This window comes from Zootoca vivipara, chromosome 8, assembly GCF_965207765.1.
Source record: "Zootoca vivipara chromosome 8, rZooViv2.hap1.1, whole genome shotgun sequence".
Lineage (NCBI taxonomy): Eukaryota > Metazoa > Chordata > Lepidosauria > Squamata > Lacertidae > Zootoca > Zootoca vivipara.
Window position 1 is genome coordinate 69426347 of NC_142591.1, and position 21774 is coordinate 69448120.

Genomic DNA, 21774 nt, shown 5'->3' on the forward strand with positions numbered 1-21774 from the left:
GTCAGGAATAATAAGAGTTGTAGTCCAGCAGTATCAGGGAACCCATGTTGGCCATCCCAGCACTAAAGCCTTAAGCGAGCTTCACTGGGAAGGGCATCTGAAATCAGGGTGCCGTCACTGAAAAGGGCCTGTTAGTAGAAACTCTTACCTTTCTTGCAGTCGGCTCTCAGATTCCTTCAGTTTTGTTTTCAGGTGCCTCACTGTAACTTCCTTTTGCTGCAGAGGGGTCAGATACTGCTCTGGGCTAGGTGGTTTGATGCCGTGGTTCTCTCCACAAGAGGTGTATCTTGCCGGCCGCCTGCAACAGAAAAATGTTGTTGTGCCTGCAAATTTTATGTTTACATTCTGCTTACGGCAAGAACCGGTGATTTAGGTTGCAATTCTATACAGACTTACCTGGGAGTAAATTGCACTGAAATGACTGTTCCCTTTTTGAAGCTGTTTTAAATTGCTGAGGTTAAATAACTGTCATTACTGATGATGGGTGTATTTTTAAAAAAGTTTTCCCCGTAATGTGGTATGGCTCCTCTATTGTATTTTTGTGATTGCAAGTTGTTTTAAACTGTTTTTAATTTTGTGTTTTAATATTGCAACCTACTCTGGGACCTTACAGTGAAGGGAGGTTATAATAAACAACAACAACAACAAATTTAATGATGATGATGATGATGTTACTATTTATTGGTGTGGTCAAGTTGTTTTTTAAAGGTTGCTTATGTCTGATGTTAGCCACCTTGGACTTACTGAGGAAAGGTGGAATATAAAAGTATAAACTAACGCATAATAAACAGTGCTACATCATGACATGTGAGGCTACCTTTGGAAGCGCCAGTTGATGCAAATTGCTGAGGCTAAACTGTTGCTGGGGACAGATGCCATCAATAAATATTTCAGCTGCTAAAAGCTTCCCATGTGTTACTGCGCCAGGTTTAAGGTTCTGAAAATTCAAGGTTAATCCCAAAGTTCAGGGATGATGGGGACTGCAGTTCAACACCTAGAGGGCAACATCCACGATCTGGGTGCCATCACCAAAAAGGCCCTCCTACCTAAAAGGCCCTAGTAAGGGCTGTGCACTGGATCCCAAACCAAACTGAGACAATCCTAGTTAACCTGGGATTTGCGTACATAGGACTGAGGCGGCCCCAGATCTACTTGGAACAGATCAAGTCCATCAGAACGATTCAGGGCTCTCAAAGCAAGGGACAGTCTGGCAGTGAGAAGAGAGGGGAGATTGAGACATGCAGGCAGTTTACATCTACCTCCCTGCCTCGGACCATATATTTCATCAGGATATAAAGCCCCAGGATTAAGCATATGGACCGGGAGGGGGTGGGTGGGAGAAAAGGGGACCCACATTTCCTCTCCCTCCACCTGACTGCATGTTTAATTAGGGTTTAAAACTCCACTTAAATATGTGGCTAGGAGGGGGGGGGGGGAGAGAAGGCAAGGCACATGTGTTAAATGATAGTAATTGAGTCAACCACCAGTCTGACACTGGAGGCAGACTGTTGACAGAATGCACCCTTTTCTGGCTTCCTGTATTGCACGCAGACATTGTCTCATCCACCATTCCAGAGTAAGTAAACGACAAAGCCACAAAAACTGCCTACAAATGATTTCAGAAATATCAGGAAGAATCCACAACTATGATGCTGTCGGAGAAGGTATGGGAACTCTTTTTTGGGGGGGGTGAGACCTTGTTGGCAGGCATGTGCTAATTAGTTTTCAGCACCTCCTAGAGATGTAGTTAATTCTGCTAAGTGTTTGCCAATAAAGTGGGCTGCTTTTCTGCAAAATAAAAAAAATCCTTCAGTAGCACCTGAAAGACCAACTAAGTTTTTATTTTGGTATGAGCTTTCGTGTGCATGCACACTTCTTCAGATACACTGAAATAGGAGTCCCCAGGTGCTTATGTGGAGAAGGGGTGGGGAGGGGAGGGGGTATTACTCAGAAGGGTGGTGGAAGTGGGTGATTGACTGACTGATAGCTGTTGATGACTGAAAACGACTGCAAATGGTTTTGCATGAAAAAGCAAGGGTTGAGATGGCTGAAGAACGCTTTATCATGCATTTTTCCTGGAGCATCTTCCAGCAGGCTCCCTACATCACTGCCTGCAACTGCGTTGCCCAGACTGACTCCCCACCTGTATTGTAACCTGTGGTGTAGTGAAACAGGGATAGGGCAGAACTTATTTCATAGGTCAGCTTGGGGGTGGGGGGGGGAGAGAAGGAAAAGCACATGTGTTAAATGATAGTAATTGATATTTGCCAGTGTTAAATGACAGCAATTGCTATTTGCCAGTCCTCTGCATGCCAGACAAATAGGCTTTTCTCAGAGAGAAACCCGCCCATCACGCTAAACATGCATAGCTGAGTGCTGCTTTTACTTTGAAAAACTCTCAAGTCCCTTTATTATCACCTGCCAAAATGTCACAGATATAAAGAGCAATCTTCTGAGCCCCCCCCCCCCCAGAACTCTTCCTTAGGCTGGATGTTCAGCAAAGCCAAGAGCAGGGGATGAGGGCAAATGGCTTTGTATTAAAGCCACAACGTCCGCGTTGGTCAAAAATCAATTTTTGTTGTCAGGTCTTAGAAGGAGTGGCTCTGGGGGCATGGCTCTGGGGGGTGGTCAGGAAGAGTGGCTGCACTTCATAATTCACCACCACACCATTGCATGTCAACAATGTAGTCATACGCCAACGTGGAAACCATAGTACAGTCTTCTGGTTGCTCACTGTCATGAAAGAAGAAGTGAAAATGTTTGCACCATTGGTGAGCAGCACAAGGGTTTTAATCCAGAAGGACCTTGGGAGTTTGATTGGCCCATGGCACAAGAAAAACTGTAACCATGGCTGCTCATACCCTCCTAGTGTCCCTATTTTCCATGGACAGTCCCAGAACTACAAGAACCATCCTGGCTTCTGCTTTGATCCCAGAATCTTCCTTTCCCCCTCACCAGTGGCGCCGCCACCAAGCTCAGGGAGGAGAATGAGCTGGCGCTTGTTCTGAGTGGCAGCTGCAGCTGCGAGGGAGCATCCTGTGGCCTTTCCATGGCCACCACTGTCAGCCTCCTTCCTTGGGCAGCTCATAGCAGCTGCTGGGGGGCAGGCAGAGAACAGGGCTGCCCTGGGCGGGAAGAAAGGGTGAGCAGAGTGCAAGGAGTCCCGACCCTTTTAATTAATAATAGAGCAGCAGAACATTAAAATACAATGATTCATCCAGTATTAAAAGCAGGGCTGCCTTCAGATGTCTTCTAAAAGTCTGGTAGTGGTTTTTCTTTTTGACATCTGGTGGGAGGGCGTTCCACAGGGCGGGTGCCACTACTGAGAAGGCCCTCTGCCTGGTTCCCTGTAACTTCGCTTCTCGCAGTGAGGGAACCGCCAGAAGGACCTCGGCGCTGGACCTCAGGGTCCGGGCAGAACAGAATTAAAAAATGCTTTGTGCGTCCGCATATAATCTTGCCTGTTCTAAAATTTATTTATTGGTGTGTATGTTTTCCTTTTTGTAAATCTACCAAGGAATAAAACAAAACTGAGATTAAGAGGTTTTTCAGGACAGTGGAGGGTGTGTGTGCTGTGTCCCATTGGTGGTGGAAATGCTCTGCGGGGGTTGGGGGGGACAAAAAAATGGAGGTCGAGGAGGTTCAGTGGTGTGTTTGTGTGTGTGTGTGTGTGTGTGTGTGCGAGAGAGAGAGAGAGAGAGAGAGAGAGAGAGAGAGAGAGAGAGAGAGAGAGAGAGAGAGAGAGAGAGAATGACTGGCAGAAGCTCTCCAGGGTTCCAGGCAGGGCACATTCCTAGACCCTTCCAGAAGCTGCCTGGGATTGAAGCTGAGACCTAGTGCATGCAAAACAGGCATTCTACCACTGAGCTATGTTCTTCCTGGACATCATATTTCCTGGAGCAAACTTAAGTACTATAGATGAAGCAGATAGCAAGCAACACCCATTTGCCTCTAGTAAAGACATCAAGTGAAGAAGTGGCCACACAAAGGTCAGGACTCGGATCACACATCAAAGGACACCAAACAATGCAACAACACCAGAGGCTCTTTTTGCAGCAGCTGCAGGTCAAGGCAATGGCAGGCAGGGTTAAGTTCTATTCTATCCCGCAACAGGGTGGTATAGAAGAAATGTTATTGCAGACTGTCGAGTTAGCAAGGAATATGCAGCCTTTTGCAAAGCTTCTTCCCTCGGAGGGAAATTAATTGGTTTGGCGGGTGAGCTGATGGTGCCGTCACTGCCACCACACCTGTTCAAAATGCCTAAAGGATGTCACTGAAATGCCTGGAGAATTTACGAGCCTGATGTACCATGTAATGAAGAAAATCTTCAGTTACAATTGGAGATTCTGATGACAGCTGAGAACGGAGGGGGCTTAGGTGACTGGTGGGGCGGAGAGAGGAAAAAGCTGCGAAGCTCACTTGCCTCAAAATGGGGCTGTTATCACTTCCTTTGTATGAGCCTGAATTGCTGCTGCTGGCCGAAGAAGCCTCGTAATTCGGGTGGGTGCTAATGGGACTCAACTGATTTTTGCACAGCATTGACAGGAAGTCCTTTTCGCGGGATGTGGTAGGAGGGCTAGATCCAGACTTGTAGGACAGGGCTCCGTTATTCCGTCCGTGGGGACCCCGGCTGGAGTAGACAGCAAAAACAGTGTGTTATAGGGCACGAGATAAAATGTACATCAGAGTTACAATCAGTCAATTGTATTTATCTGTTTAAAAGCCTCTTGGTTGATGGAAAAAGGTATCCCAAAATAATTGGGCAGGGTATACATTTTTTAAATGTTGCTTTGAAAAAAATAAAAGAATAATAATTAAAATTGCATGTGGTTGTCGCCCCTTTCAAAGAGGTATCCTTCCACTCTACATAAGAGGGAAAGTTCATTCAAAGGCAGTGTTTGCTGGGGCACATGAGCATCTTCCAAAACAGAGGTGGGGAACCTTTATGGCTCCAGATGTTGTAGAACTCAGGCTCCCAATATCGCTGACTATTGGCTATGCTGGTCGGTGATGATGAGAACCCAACAACATCTGAAGCATCCAAACTAACAGCAAGGACTAGAATGCTCCTTTCTTCACAGCTATTGTTTTATCCATTTGCAAACCTATGCAGATTTAATCACCTGATTGACGGGCTAAATCTCACACAATGAATCAGCTTAAGATTTCTTTAATTGGGTGGTAGCTCTGATATGTATTATATAGTATTACGGAAGGTTTTCTAAAAATAGATATATGCAGATGCACGCTCTCCCATTTCTATGATGCAATAGCCACTAGAGATGTGATAACTACCGTAGTTCATTCTGTCCTATAAAGACCTGCAATTGCTCTAGTCGTCATCAGGAAACTCAAGAGACAAGTTCAACATATCTACTGCTAGAGAAATAAAAGCATTATTACTTTCCATGGGTGTAATTCAAAGGCTAAAGAAACAGAAAATAGATGTCTTAGATATATTTGACTTTACTTTCCATCTGCAAGCTTTTACCACTATGTTGTAAAATTGCTACTGTCCGAAACCTATTTACCCTGGTTTAAATGTTCATCCTCTTATACGCATCATCCTAATTTAAATGCTTTTTAAAACAACAACTTTTCTATCTGCATGTTGTAAATATTGCAAAATGAAGCTGGAAAATGAGAGGGCATAGCATCTGAAAACCTCACTTTCTAGGAGAACATACTGTAAAAGCGCCATGTTTAATGTTTTAGTTTCTAAGCACTTTTGACTCCTTTTATTCTTATTACATTGGTACCTCTGGTTGCAGACACAATCCGTTCTGGGGTGCCGTTCACACCCCGAAAAGTCCGTAACTAGAGCGGCGCTTCTGCGCATGCGCGAACCACACAGAACGCTTCTGCGCATGTGTGAACTGCGCAGAATGCTTCTGCGCGTGTGCGCGCAGTGAAACCTAGAAGTAAACACTTCCGGGGTTGCCGCGTTCTTAACCCGAAACAAACCGCAACTTGAAGCGTTCGCAAGAAGAGGTATGACTGTATTTAAGAGAGCTAGCAAAATTCAAAGGATTTTCACCACTGCATCTGCTGACATGGGATCTTCCCAATGTTTGTGTGTGTGGGGGGGGAATACAAATTAGGTTAATAGTGTAAATGGAAATTAACTCTCTAAAGCAGGCTCTGTCAAACCTGTTGCTCACCTCCTACTATTGGATGCAAAAACAACAACCCCAAAACCATTTCTTTTAAAAAGATCAAAGACGGCAACAGCTGAGAGCAGAAGGGGAAAGATAAAGGAAGCACAGGAGATACACCGCAAATCACAAGGCAGAAAGCTCTGAATTTAGAAAGCGTTTGAATTGGTTTTCCTTCTCTCTTTGCGTGGAACACTTTATACAGACCAGATGGTGGAATGAGTTGTGCTGCAGCAAGGCAGCATCCCAAGGTTGCGGTTGGGCTAGCTCCACTCTGATTTGCCTATGTGGACACAATGGAAAGCTGTCGTGGAAACGCTGAGCAAATCTCTCACAACTACACCTTGCCCTTGCACAGGAACGAAAATCAAGTAGTATATATATATATTTTTAAAGACTCTAAAAATGTGGGAGGTGGAGGAAAACAGTAAAAGGGGGGGACCTGTTTGCATTTTGCACACATGGTGTAGCAGAGATATTTTTGGCAAGCGTAATTTGCCTTGTTGGCTCAAATGATGTATTTGAAAAGGATATTTTATGGAGCTTGAGCGAGGGGATTTTAAGGCTTGGCTCTGTGGTTTTCCCCTCTTCACTTCCTTGCTCAATTTTTTTTTAAAAGATCATTATAAATATATTTAACTCAAATATCCTAGGGTACAATTCTTTTAGGAGAAACTGCATGAAGGTGACCACATTACTTGTGCGACTCAAGTTAATCCAGTTCCCAGTTCCAGCAAATTTGTTTCATTATGGTATCAAGCTTCTTTCAGTCGAGGAGAATTTTGTTAGAAGGAGGGGAAAGTGGATTATTATTATTATTATTATTATTATTATTATTATTATTATTATTATTACTATTGTTTTGTCTAAAAGAGGGGCATTTTCCAGGTTTTAAGCTTTGACGGTTTATGGCATTTTTATCCTGCCTCTCCTCTGAGAAGAGTTCAGGGCAATGCTCTTTTTTGCAAAATCTCCCTCACAAGGTATATTTAAATTATGGAGCTAGAAACCTGCAGGAGGAGGATAGCAGGGGTTGATTCTGAGTGGGGCAAATGGCCAGTGGAAAAAGGATGGAGCATTTGCCAACCCACACTCAAAATCACAGCTTCCCAAAATTGCTTTTCAAGTTAAAATAAATAAATTAATCCTCAAGGGAGTTCAGAAACTTTCACTTTGATATTAAATTCATTGCAGCTTGCAGCAGCATCCAAACTCTGGCACGTGAATAATCCTAACCATAGTTAGTGGAAATGAGCCAACTTCAGACCATACAGGTAGTCTATGAAGTCCACTTGTTTCAACTAAGCATAGTTAAGATGAACCACAGTCCAGGTGGATCTTAGGTAAGTCAATAGAAAAATAAATTGCGGGGTTTGGGTTTTTTTGGGCGTTTTTGTAAAAAGAAATGCTCGATGACTTTTGGGGTCTCCTGGTTTTTACTTTTTGAAATATGGTAAATATGGTAAAGACTTGCTGGGGCTTGTTTTCATAGCTGTAAGCAAGGATAGCAGCTTGTATGTTTTGAGCATATGGGAGAGATGATGTTCGTTGCATTGCCAGGGCAGAGCAAATTGTTCTCAGGAGTTCCTGTGATTAACCAGGAATGATTATAAAATGTTCTGTAATGTACTAGAAAAAGTCATATTCTGCACAACTTTGCCATAGTGGGGGTATATATAAAAACACGTCATGCATACATGCTTTTAAGAAAGAGTTGGTTGCCAGTAGGGTTGGGCGATGTATTGATATATTGTCCAAAACCGGTTGGAAGTTCATATAATGATATTGGTTTCATAGTTTTTGACCTGGCAATATATTACGAATCATGATGTGTGTTAGGGCTAGGTGATATATCATCCAAACCCAGTTTCAAGTCCATATCATGATATTGGTTTCATCGTTTTTGACTTGGCAATATGTTGTGAATATGCTATGCAAAAATCACAATGTGGGGGAAACCGTGCAGCCAGCCAATGCCTCTACATTGCTCCATCCTTATTTCAGACATTGTAATACAGTGGCACCTCGACTTACGAATAACTCTACTTACGAATGTTTCTTTTCTTTTTTTTAAGGTTTAAAAAAATCTTTATTTGAATTCATTAAAATACATCATGAAAATAAAAATATTACATTTGTATAGGTCTTGATATACAATATCTTTTTTTAATTTTTTTAAAATTATTATTAAAAAAAATTGGAGAGAATGATGTCAGCAATTAGAAATACTTCTAAACAAAAATCCAAATTGGAATGGGGGTTTGTGGAAGAGTATTTAAAAAAAATACTTACGAATGTTTCTACTTATGAACGGAGCTCCTTCCGCCATCTTGGATGCGGTTTAGATAGGATTTTTTCGACTTATGAATTTTTAGATATGGTTGTTTTGACTTACGAATTTTTTCTCCCAATGCATTCCTATGGGATTTGACTTACTTTTTTTTTTTTACTTACGAATTGCATAACGCGTTCGGAACGCATTAAATTCGTAAGTCGAGGTACCACTGTACATCAGTATATTGCAATGTTTAGCTGGTGATATATCACAAAGTTGAAAATCAGATGTCGCCCAACCCTACTTACTAGATCATGATCTCATGATACACACATGGAGACTGTGCACTGCAGAATATAGTAAATTGCTCTAAGTGAAGTCTGCCATAAAGCAGTACTGCTGCAAAAGAAGCTGCAGTGCCCACCCACTCTGTTGCTACTGCTTTTCCAAAACTCGTATCTTCTCATTTAAGTTTGAACTCCCTCCTCCTTGGTCCAATGACACCCAGGGCCTCTGCATCTTCTGTCACCAATCCCTAGGACCTTACTTCTTGTTTCTCCTAGTCCTCCTCTAGCCCTTTCCAGACTGGCCTGCCCCTCTGACTCTGCCAGAGTCGCTTCTCCCTGCTCTGTGACACAAGGCAAGTTCAGCCAATCATCAGAGGCTCCCGTAGCCTTTAGATACGCAACAACAGAGGTATTACACCAGTGTCACAACTTTTCAACCAGCCGCAAGGTCCATGCTGCACTGGCAAAACATTACTGCCAAAAATGTGTGCTGACTAGAGAGGACGAAGGTTAATTGCTTTGACAGGGTACAGCTAAGGGACTATACATCCAGCTGCTTCCCTGGTTTTGAATCCTAATTGTGTGTTTTTCATCTGCTTTGCTGGCTTGCAAAATGGAATGTGTTGAATACTGAGGAACAGCCTCTTTTGTGGCATACTTAAAACATTTAGAGCAGGTATGGGGAACCTAGAGTCCTCTAACTCCCATCATTCCTGACCATTGGCCCATTCTGGCTGGAGCTCATGACTGTAGAGTTAAAGTTCCACAACAACTGGAGGGCAACATGTTGCCTATTCCTCATGTAGAGATTTGCCTGGCTGCCTCCTTATTGTCTTCCAGACAGAAGCAGAAAACAATTCTATCCAACCAAATATGATGCTAAGTTCCACCAGGGCCGTCTTAAGCATACCTGGTGCCATGGTGCGACGGATCCCTCCGGCGCCCCCGCCCTGCCCCATTTCCCAGCGCAGCCGGCGGGCGGGCGCAGCGCAGCTGCCGCCTGGAGGGCTGGAGCCCTGCGCAACCCAGCCTGGCCATAGGGCCGGCCCTGGACCAGGGGGCGCTGCACGCCCCCTGTTGCGCTGCCCCTGAGCGCAGTGGAGGCGGCCCCAGGCCCGCGCGCCTCCGGAGAGCGGCCTGAAGCCGCTGAACAGCTGAGAGGCGTGCCTGGGGCGGCCTCCGCCGCGCCTCTCAGCGGGCGCAGCGGCACCCCTGGTGGCCTTGCGCCCTCCGCCACCGGACCCGGGCCTAGAGACAGCCCTGAGTTCCACTGCTGTTTTTAAATGACTTCTGCCTTTTATGATTTGCCATTAAATTTAGAGGTATCTTCTCTCCTCATCCCTATCCTTTAGCCAGTTTTCTGCTGCCGAGCAACATTCAACAGGTGTTGACCCCCCACATTTTATGATTTATGTAAATAGATTTTATCTTGTTTGTAGCCTTGTTGTGCACTGCTTAGACATGATGGTATTAAACCAGGCATGTCCAAAGTCTGTTTCGGGGGCCTAATCCGGCCCGCCAGTCGGTTTAATTTGGCCCCTGTGGCAGTCTATCTCCTGGAGAAAAATACTAAAAAAAGCTCAACTACTTCAACTTTGGTCAGCCCTCACACATGTTCATGTCATCAAATCCGGCCCTCTTTGGGAAAGGTTTGGACACCCCTGGAAGCAATATCTCTGCATTAGATAACAGCCCTCACCTAGATGTCAGATTCTGGTTTATACCACAAAACACATCTGCAAACACACGAGGAGACAGAAACATACCTGCTAAGTTGCTGTCAGAGAAATAAGGGACCGGGCCGGAAATAGCAGACCGGAAGTCTGCTTTGCCCAGTTCCAGAAGTCGCACTGCAGCCATTTTGGAACTGGGCAGAGCAGCATCAAAAGTCACTTCTGAGCGTGCTCCGCCCAGTTCCAAAATGGTCGCCGCGCCAGAATGAACCGGGGAGAAACAAAAAAATCTGTTTTTTCAGCTAGGAACAGCTGGAAAAACAGGGATTTCCCGGGGAAAACGGGAGACTTGGCAGCTATGGACAGAAATGACCTGGGGGAGGGCTCCTGGTCAACCTCCTCCTCCAACTTCTATCCTCCACACCCGAACCGAAACAAGCCAATATTCAACAGAAGCTACATTCACAGGCTGGGAGTTGGGCAAAGATGCTGTTGCGTACTTGCGAGAAAAGGATGACCTCTTGCTTCCAGCAGCAGACATGTGGACCTCAGGAGCTGAGATGCTGCCTGTACTGCTTGAGGAGCTAAAATCAGCTTCGCTTCCTAGAAAAGGAAAGGGAAGAGTAAGTGTCTGGTGGAAACCGTAGCTCAAGGATTGATGTGGTGAATCACTGCCATCCTTCCTTGCCTCTCCCACTGGAATTTGGAAAGCAAGCCTGCAGTTTTGCAAAATGTTAAGGGTGGATCCGTTTCAGCTTATTCACATTTCCTCAAAACCGATGAGCCAAGAAAAAGGATGCAAATGTTATTCTGGAGTTTTTTTTAAAAGCTTGGCTTTTACCATATAGACAATTTGAAACAGCCGAGATCTACTTTTCCACCAGGTCTAAAATAATTATAGGCTGACTCTAGCATTCATTTCCTTTATTATTTGAAGTATACTACTTCTCCAAAAAAAAAAAAAAGGCCACAGTGGTTTACAAATACAAGTTTAAAACACATAAGACCAATAAGAAACAAAAGTATACAAGGAGAAATATCAAAATTCATCTACCAAGACAGGATGAGGGCCTTTTACCATCTGAGGCCTGCACACCAACTAGAGCTTTGGTAAACCTTGTTGTTAGGTTACTGCAGTGCAGTGTACATGGGGGCTGCCTCTGAAGACTATTCAGAAACTCCGACTAGCTCAAAATACAACTGCAGGACTGCTTGGTGGAACACCTCTCATTAGTTCTAAACGATCTTCCCTGGTTACTGGTCTATGTATTTCCTTCTTTCTTTTAGCCATTTATTTAACAAAAAAGAAAGAAAGAAAGAAAAAAAAGAGGGAAGAAACTTTTTTTAAAAAACACACACACATACAATTAACATATTTTAACTCACCGAAGAATTGATGCTTTTGAATTATGGTGCTGGAGGAGACTCTTGAGAGTATCATGGACTGCAAGATCAAACCTATCCACTCCTAAGGAAATCAGTCCTGAGTGCTCACTGGAAGGACAGATCCTGAAGCTGAGGCTCCAATACTTTGGCCACCTCATGAGAAGAGAAGACTCCCTGGAAAAGACCCTGATCTTGGGAAAGATTGAGGGCACAAGGAGAAGGGGACGACAGAGGACGAGATGGTTGGACAGTGTTCTCGAAGCCACTAATGTGAGTTTGACCAAACTGTGGGAGGCAGTGGAAGACAGGAGTGCCTGGCATGCTCTGGTCCATGGGGTCACGAAGAGTCGGACATGACTAAACAACTAAAGAACAACAACGTATTTTGGTAGGGTTGTTGTTTAGTCATTTAGTTGTGTCCGACTCTTCGTGACCCCATTAAGAATGGATAAGTTTGATCTTCTTGCAGTCCATGGGACTCTCGAGACCTTATTTTGGTAGGGTATGAGACTCTTAATCTCAGGATCGTGGGTTTGATCCACACATTGGGCAAAAAGATTCCTGCATTGCAGGGGGTTGGACTAGATGACCCTCGTGGTCCCTTCCAACTCTATAATGCTATGATACCAGGAAGGAATAAGATGCTTAATATGTTCCAAGGTGTGAAGTACTTTGTTGGTGCAGATTCCATTCATTTCGGCAGGAACAGCACTAACCACCTGTCTTACTGGATCAGTTTCAGAAAACATCTAAGACATGCTGCTAGATGGCTTGTTATCTGCAAATGCCTTAGCTGCAATCCAGTTTAGAGTTATATTCACATGGAGAGCAATCCTATGGCACTGGGGCCACAGGGACACTGGGAATACTGCCATTGCTATAAAACAGAGATGGGGAGCCTCTGGCGTGCATTTCAGGATAGAGAGGGATCTGTCAGAGAGAAGAAACTAGTCTACTGTATGGAAGGTAGAGTCATTGCCCAACCCAAGTTTGTCTCTGGCCCCAACCACCACCAGTATGTGGCCCCAGGAAGTGTGCCAGGATGGGAGGGGAAAAAAGAGGAAGTAAACAGACGAGCTGTAAAACCATGCTCTGGGTCAACCTTTTCCACCTACTAAAATAAACGGCAGATTGTGTGGAGTGCTTATGGCACCGGTTACATATTTTTGTTGGCTCAATGTCATCACAGCTAAGTGAAGGATAAAGAGAGAGTTGCTGTACTTCCAAACAGTATTGCTGTCCCAGGGACTGTGTCACATTCATGTCTAATTCCAAAGAACTGCAACAGAGATTGGACGGCAGGCAAATCTCCCTGCTATGAACAGAGGTTCTTGCATGAAATTGCAAATTGTCACTCTGTTGAAATTGAGCAGGTCTCTTCTACGGACCACAACTGGGGATGGTTTGTGCTACCTTCAACTTTGTTTCATGATGGCCTCGCTTGCCAGTTTCAAGGAGGCAGCTGCTGCAAGCATATAAGGACATTTTAACAATAACAGATGTACTTAAGAGCTATTCCAAGCCATTTCAAGCCAAGTTGGGCTGTATGCCGACAAGTTAATAAATAATCTGGTTCCATTTTTTCTTTTTTCTTTTTAAAGAGCTGAGCGCTTGGAACTAGGAATGAGTGAATCTGTCAGGTTTGGTTTAATCTCGGTTCCTCATCCCCCCCCCCCAAAAAAAACCCTTAAGTTCAGTTCTCTGCAATTCCACATCAGTTTGTGATATATATTTTTAAAGTCCTCATTCATCAGTGTTTTGCTGCAAATTGCTCCTAATAAACACTTTTTTGCAAAGCAATTTACATACATACGTAGGTAGGTATGTTACTGAATGAAGTTGAACAGAGTGAAGTAGTGTCTGGGATTGCAGGTGGTTGAAGACCTCTGACTATTTCTGTAACAGAGTCCCTGTCTCCAGCCTCCAAGAGGCATCAAACCAAAGGGAGCTCTTTAGCCACTGTGTACTCCAAAGAGAAGTATTTTGAAACACTGGAAGCACTGGGTGCTTCTGTTTCAATTTAAGTCACTTCAAAAGAAGATATCGGAGCACTCCAAATCACTGCCCATGTGCAGGCACAGAAAATAAATAGTAGATCTAGCTGAAAGGCATGGAGAAACTGTTGCAAGGCAACCCTAATTATGATGATGGTGATGGTAAAGGTAAAGGGGCCCCTGACCATCAGGTCCAGTCGTGTCTGACTCTGGGGTTGCGGCACTCATCTTGCTCTATAGGCCGAGGGAGCCAGCGTTTGTCCGCAGACAGCTTCCGGGTCATGTGGCCAGCATGACAAAGCCACTTCTGGCGAACCAGAGCAGCGTACGAAAATGCCGTTTACCTTCCCGCCGGAGCGGTCCCTATTTATCTACTTGGACTTTGATGTGCTTTCGAACTGCTAGGTGGGCAGGAGCTGGGACCGAGCAACAGGAGCTCACCCCGTCGCGGGGATTCGAACCGCCAACCTTCTGATCAGCAAGCTCTAGACTCTGTGGTTTAACCCACAGCGCCACCTGGGTCCCTACCGATGGTGATGGTATAACAGTATAATTAGGTTGCAAGATCCTAGAAGGGGCATAGCTGAGAGGGGACATGGCTATGGCTATCATGAATTGATCCTGCACTTCCGAATTTGCCACTACATCCCTGATCTTCTCTCTGTTGGTATTCCACCATCTCTCTGCTTAGCTCTACCCTAATTCCCATTCTCTGCTCATTTTATATTGTCTCAAAGACAGAACGCAGAAATTGGCGTTTATATATATGGTGGCAAACCCAATACGCCACCCCACCCAGACACCCACTCACAAAAGGCAACTTTCAGCTTCTACATCTCTAGACTCATCATTTCACAGCATTTTAATGTTCACCAGTGGCTCCTTCAACACAGAGAGGTGATCTCCAAAATGGAAGATACCCAAAACAGTGTCTATCTCATTGCTTACATTTCAGGGGGTGGTATTTACTTAAGCTTTCAGAAAAAGGTGAAAGTATATCACTGTACAAAAAAAACAAAACGAGCACATTTTGCAGAGAGATGTGTGTATTTTATGCCTTCTGTGGAGTATAGTTTTGTGCAGGCGTATCCATGGAGACAGAGCCTTTAATAACTCCTCAAGTTAGCAGGTCAAGTAAGCAAAGCTATCCAGCTCCATGGCAACAGACTTGAGGCGAACGGGGAGCCTATCAGCAAATGAGCAGCATCTCCTTCTCTCTGGGGAATCTGCACAGCACATTATCGTGATGCACAGGCTGGCTTGCCAAAAGGGGCACTACCCATTTCAAGAAGGTGCAAAGGAAAACAAAGGACTGAACAGGAAGCCATTGCCTTAAGGCTCACGGCATGTAAGGACCCAGACAATGCTGTTTGTTAGGAGCAACCGGTGGTAGACGCAGCATCATTCTGCAAAGTACAGTAACTGGGAAGAGGCAAATTGATGTTAGAAAATGCATATAGCTCTGAATATCTGTCCATCTCATCTTAGAGTCCTTCTTCACTTGGGGGTTGTTTTGTTGCCTTTAGGACCAATGTCGTTCCATCTAGCAAGACAAATCCCTCAGGGTGGCCACTTATGTATCAGCAGTTAAAAAAAGCAGGGGAAGTAAAAGGGGAGAGAAATTTGCATACAATTTGCACGTGCTAATTTATATCTACGTAGGTACATAAGGCGCTGCCTTATATTGAGTCTGACCTTTGCTCTATCTAGATCAGTATCACCCAGGATGTCAGACAAGGTTTCCCCCAAGTCCTACGGTACTTGGAGATGCTAGGGATTGAGCCTGGGGCAAAGTTATGGCCCACGCCCAGAAAGATCCAGCTGTATGCTATATAGATGCAACTCTAGGAATTGTGCCTATGGTATAAAGCAGGCATCCCCAAACTTCGGCCCTCCAGATGTTTTGGGCTACAATTCCCATCTTCCCCAACCACTGGTCCTGTTAGCTAGGAATCATGGGAGTTGTAGGCCAAAACATCTGGAGGGCCACAGTTTGGGGATGCCTGGTATAAAGGATTTCATCAAGAATAGATTGTATTTGGTTTGAGCAATAGTCTGGAGCATAGCTGCCAAGTTTTCCCTTTTCTCACGAGGAAGCCTATTCAGCATAAGGGAAAATCCCTTAAAAAAAGGGATAACTTGGCAGCTATGGTCTGGAGGCAGAATTAAAGGGAATCAGACCTTGAAGCGCCGCATGTGGGAAGCTACACAAAATTTATAATTGGCTATGTAATTGATTTGTATTTGAATTTGTATTGCTATTTGGTATTAATATAATATGGCACATACTGGATTTTTGTAATCGAAAATTAAAAAAAAATTAACAGAAAGGAATAGAAATTGTGCCTATAATTTAAACAGAAATGCAATTCATCTCTCCATTGGGGGAAAGACTGGAGGCAGGTGGGCGATGTGCCTGCTCACTGTGCAGTCAAGCTGCTTAGCATTGATAGGCGCATTCTTCTGGTTCTACATCAGAGGTGGACCAGATAACCCTTCAGGCAGGTCCTGTAAATTAGGCCACATGGCCACCCTAGTACCAATCCTGTGAAGTATTGCCACATGTGTATATTCGGAGCCCAACTTCTGTTGGGGGAAAGAGAAGACAGTCTGTTGAGCATCACACTAGCACCCTGGAGGCAACAGGCAAAAGGCAGAACTGAAAAAGTGGTGTTCTTGAATTGAAACAAGGGGTGTTCACATTTCACCTTCAATGTGTGGGCAATCTTGTGCACAAACCATCGAGTGGTTCACTTGTACAGCTATTCACATTTAAAATTCCGCAAATGTACAATCTGCATACTTCTGTACACAACAGTTGAGCTATACAAATAAACAAACATGAAGAGATGTGTTCAGTGTCGTGTTCAGTGTCATGTATGAACAAATAGAACTGCACTTGTAGGATGAAATTAAGTGAGCCAGAGCAAATGACAGCAAGCAATGAGACACGCATGCCAACACACATAGATATAGATGTGCCTTCTCCAAAGTTTTCTTTCTGCAGAAGGGCAAAGACAGTTGTTATAAAATAAGTGGCAACAGAAGTAACAGGTAAAATCACCAACCACCTTTTCCATGAAAATGAAAGCAGGGTTGACCCTTTTTCTGCTCAATAACAAATGAAGTGGGGGGAGGGAACACACACACACCCTCTCAAAAAAGCACAACTTTCTCAGTATCAATGGTGAAACAGCATAACCCTATCTTCAAAATCTAATATCCAGTAAGAATGGATTAAGCAGCACTTTCACTTTGACAATAGGTCAATGCATAACTGTTATCCCAAAAGCCACTCAACCATTCCCATGACAATGGCACTTTTCAGCTTAGCACATTCTGTATCTGTGTCCGAACAGCAAACACATTATTCCCCCCAATTTGCTGATCTTTGCAGCAAACTGAGAACAAAGAGCAGCGATCCAAGCAAAACATTACAAATGTCATTTCTATAAAACACTTTGCCAAGCATGTTTACCTCCAAGAACAGAATATTATACTTTTGGGATGAATGTGAAGTATCATGCCTTGTGTGACTTCCTACAGATCACAAGCTTTTCCTGCAAAGTCATGTCTGTGTCTCTTAAACAGGAAAGCATTAAATGCCAATCCGTGTGCTTTAAAGTGATTGTTCAACTTTCTCGTAATTTTTTCATTCTGGTTGGAGAGGCCAATGGAGCTGTAGCACCAAACCATGTCTCAAACACACACATCAAAGTCCAAAATATCCTAATAAATCAGATGTGGGGAAGCTTTGATCCTCCAAATATTGCTGAACTGCAACTCCCATCTTCCCAAGCCATTAGCCACGTTTCCTGGGGCTGATGGGAGTTGTAGTTCAGCAACATCTAGAGTTTCCCCACACCTGTAGCAGAGGGAGAAGGCTGTGATGCAATGGAATGCAACTGAGCTGAATGGGACTAATTTCCCTGCAGACAGGGATAGCATTGTGCTGTAAATCTCAAGTCATTAGATCACGGGTGTCAAACACAAGGCCCGGGGGCCAAATCCGGCCCGCCAGACCTCGTCATGTGGCCCGCCGAGCGCCCCAGCCAGCAGGACCCAGCCAGCAGGACCTTGCTGCTGAAGCGCCGCTGCCGACAAAGCGCCGACAAACAGCTGGGGCCGGGGGGGGGGTAGAAAGGCGTCCGGAGCAGCGCTGCGTGGAGCGCCCCGAGCCACAGCAGGAGAAGGAGGAGGCAGCTTGCCAGGTCAGCGCCCGGCAGCGCTGTGTGAAGAGTCCCGAGCCTCTGCGACGCAGCAGTGCTCTGTAGCACTTTGAATCCTCCTCCTCCTGCCACGGCTCGGCGCCTGGAAACGGCTGCTGCTGCTGCTGCTGAATCACAGACAAAGCACCCAGCAGCGCCGCGTGGAGGAGGAGGAGGAGGAGGATTCAAAGTGCTACAGAGACTCTCCACACGGCGCTGCCGGGCACCAACCCGGCAAGCCGCTGCCTCCTCCTCCTCTTGCCTCACCTCCTCCTCCTCCTGAACGTGAGCTCAGCAGCGGCTCAGCCTCACGAACGTGCAACTCTGAGGCTTCATGCACTTCTCCTAAAACGGACACCTGCTGCCTCACGCTGCACGGGAAATGCTTTTTGCCCCTGGGTCCCTTCGCGTTCTTTTCTGGCGCTGAATCAAGGCAGCGACCCCCCCCTTCCCTTTCTTTCTTCCTCTCTCTCGTTCTTATTCTTTCTTTCCCTCTCCTTCCTTCCTTCTTTATCTCTGTCTTCTCTCCCTCTTTCTTTTTCTTTCCTTCTTTATTCCTTCTTTCCTACTCTTCTTTCTCTCACCTCTTTCCTTCCTCTCTCCCTCCTGCTCCCTCTTTTCTTTCTTTCTTTCTTTCTTTCTTTCTTTCTTTCTTTCTTTCTTTCTTCTTTACTTCCTTCCTTTCTTCCTTCCGTCCTTCCCATCTTTCTTCCTCTCCCTCATTCTTATTCTTTCTCTCCCTCTACTTCCTTCCTTCTTTCTCCCTTTCCGTCTTCTCTCCCTCTTTCTTTTTCTTTCCTTCTTTATTCCCTTCCTTATTTCCTACTCTTCTTTCTCTCCCCTCTTTCCTTCCTCTCTCCCTCCCACTCCCTCTTTTCTTCCTTCCTTCCTTCCTCCCTTCCTCCCTCCCCTCCCCTCCCCTCCCCTCCCTCTCCCTCTCCCTCTCCTCAGAAACATAGGATGCTGCTTTATACTTCTGGCCCTTAAACCCTGGAACCAGGAGAGCAGCTCCAGTGAGTCAACCTCAGCCAGTCCCTTTGGTGAAGGGTGGTGGCTCACTGGCAGAACATCTGTCCTGCATGCAGAAGGACCCCAGCATCTCCAGGTACTAGTAGCTCTGCAAAGCTCCTGCATGAAACCCTAGCGAGCCTCCACCACCCAGTGCAGTTACCAAAAATCATTTTTCAATAAATTGTACAATAATTGTACATTTGAATATCTACTTGCCATTATTCTGACTATGTTTCTGCTTTCAGAGCTAGTTATTACTTACATTATTACAAAAAACAGTAATAATTGAATGCAGTGACAATAATTTATGATAATAAAGAGTTGAATTATGGTGCTGGAGGAGACTCTTGAGAGTCCCATGGACTGCAAGAAGATCAAACCTATCCATTCTTAAGGAAATCAGCCCTGAGTGCTCCCTGGAAGGACAGATCGTGAAGCTGAGGCTCCAATACTTTGGCCACCTCATGAGAAGAGAAGAATCCTTGGAAAAGACCCTGATGTTGGGAAAGATTGAGGGCACTAGGAGAAGGGGACGTCAGAGGACAAGATGGTTGGACAGTGTTCTCGAAGCTACGAACATGAGTTTGACCAAACTGCGGGAGGCAGTGCAAGACAGGAGTGCCTGGCGTGCTATGGTCCATGGGGTCACGAAGAGTCGGACACGACTAAACGACTAAACAACAACAACAACAAAGAGTGGACACATAGTCCTACAGATACAACCGGCCCTTTGAGGGTGACCAAACTGCTGATGCGGCCCCCGATGAATTTGAGTTTGACACCCCTGCATTAGATTAATCACACATTGATTGACTTTGTGCTGAATCGTGTGAAGCCAAGAAGAACATAGGACCCAGGCATTTGGTGTAGTGCTAAGTCCCATCAATGCCAAGGGCGGAGAAAGGGTGGGGGCGGGCGTCCCTGGGTGTCACCACGGAGGTAGGTGACAAATTGCCAGGTGGCACTCACCGCGGGGCCTGCAGCATGCACGAGCCACACGTCTCTCCCGGGAGTGACGTGGTGGCTTGGGCGCCCGCAGGCTCTATGCTACCTCAAACTGTAGGGCAGCTGAGTGAGAGGAGGCAGGCAGAGTCTTCCGAGCCCCGCGGAGCGTCCTGCCCTGGTTGGCCCCATCCCTGGGCGCAGGGCACATGCGTCGCACCAAGCGCCAGATCGGGTTGCTCCGCCGCTGATCAGTGCAAAGAAGTTTCAGAGCAGATTGGGGGAGGGAAGGGGAGAAAGCCTTGCACATAGGATAATTTAATAGCTGCCAGCACTCATATGGACCTACCTGCCTAACAAAAGCATTGTCTGAAGTATAGCAATCTGAACCCATGGAAGAAGCCTTATTTACAGCATGTGTGGTGCTCCGGGTGCCGGAGCAGCTATCTCCACCTCTGTTCCTTTTAGAACGCAGGCAAAGACCTCCTTTTTCTGGAAGGCTTCGTTTTTTGAAGTGCATCTGGAACTCCTTCGTATTTTTGCTTCTGCTAGTTAGTATTTATAGGTTGCCATTTTTTAAAATTAAAAATCCCCTGAGTACTATGTTTGCCTTTGTATCATTGTTAGCATGTGTTTTGTTAGCTGCTTTGGGTGCTTTTAGCTGAGCAGCAGCTTAACTTTTTTTAAATAAAAGGAAAAAACCACAATTTCTATGAGAAGCATTCTTGACACTTAAAAGGGTGCTTGCTTTGCTACTGCCATTGCTTTATTCATCACAGGTGGTTTACAGCCACACAATATAGTGAAGAAACACCTGGCGTCCAGACTTAGTAGTAGTTCCGGGAGGATTCCCAGCCCCCACTCCAGGTCAGAAACGTGGAACTTACTGTACATGATACAACCAAACTGGGACACATGCACAACAACACATTTCTGTCTATCTCCCCTGCACTTGCAGAAAGTTAACTCAAAAATAGAACAGTACGCACCCATGAATATTTCCTAGAGTGGGAGATGGAAGAAAAGATCACAGGTGAGACCTGGAAGGCTTTGTCATTTTCCGTGGGAGCCAGGATTAAGCCTTGGATAGAGAGAAAATTCTGTATATTTCTACACTTTGGGATGGGGGGCAGCTGATTTTCTCACCACTGATTTTTTATGCTTCTCCTGTTACGGGAATCTGTCTTTTATTAGAATCTGCATTCTATTGTGTATTTCTGACTATAATTGACTGCTTCAATTTTTATGTTATATAGATATTATGTTACATTTTGACATTTGTGTTCAGTGTTGTAAACTGCCCTGTGGTCTTATGACAAAGGGTGGTATATAAATTTAAACAATCGTAATAAGAACAGTGATAATAACGGATTGAAGCCGTCTTTTTTCATTAAATTTTCTACTGAGATTAGTGATCTTAGCTGTAACAAAGTCGACCAAAGCCCAACCAACAGCACAATACAAAATCTGGAAGAAATCCAAGGCAATTAACTAATAGACAAATGAGAAAAACCAAACAATGTGACCATTTGTCAGCTAGTATCATACATTTCAAAGCAGAAAGAAAAGATCTTTTCATTCTAGCAGAAAAACACCCCTGAATGATGAGAAAATGACAACAAAATGACAAAAAACCCAGGCAGTTCCTAGAAGGCTTCAAACGAAGTTTGTACGTATATCAAATGCTTCCTGATCTTCTAGGCCCCATAGGATGTCACCTTTTTATCCATATGTAATTTTCTGTTGTTGTTTTTAATTTTTAAAATGCCACTTTGTAGTATTTTGCATCACTGCATCTAAACAATTGCAAAGATGTAGCAATCCACATAGCTATGTAAATGTA

The 21774-nt window shown here is 44.8% G+C and overlaps 1 protein-coding gene across 7 annotated transcripts in view; it reads right to left on the minus strand.

The window, feature by feature from the left end:
- The window catches only part of SYBU (syntabulin), a 45892-nt gene that overhangs the window by 2429 nt on the left and 21689 nt on the right, over positions 1-21774 (minus strand). For 3 of the 7 annotated variants that reach the window (XM_088675836.1, XM_035125116.3, XM_035125118.3), the window contains 3 exons: positions 10891-10993; positions 4424-4630; positions 149-298 (listed from right to left, as the gene is read on the minus strand). In XM_088675836.1, coding sequence (XP_088531962.1) covers positions 149-298; positions 4424-4630; positions 10891-10993 — 460 coding nt within the window. The remainder of the gene's footprint in view (positions 1-148; positions 299-4423; positions 4631-10890; positions 10994-21774) is intronic. The other 4 variants (XM_035125117.3, XM_088675837.1, XM_035125119.3 and 1 more) reach the window with 2 other exon arrangements.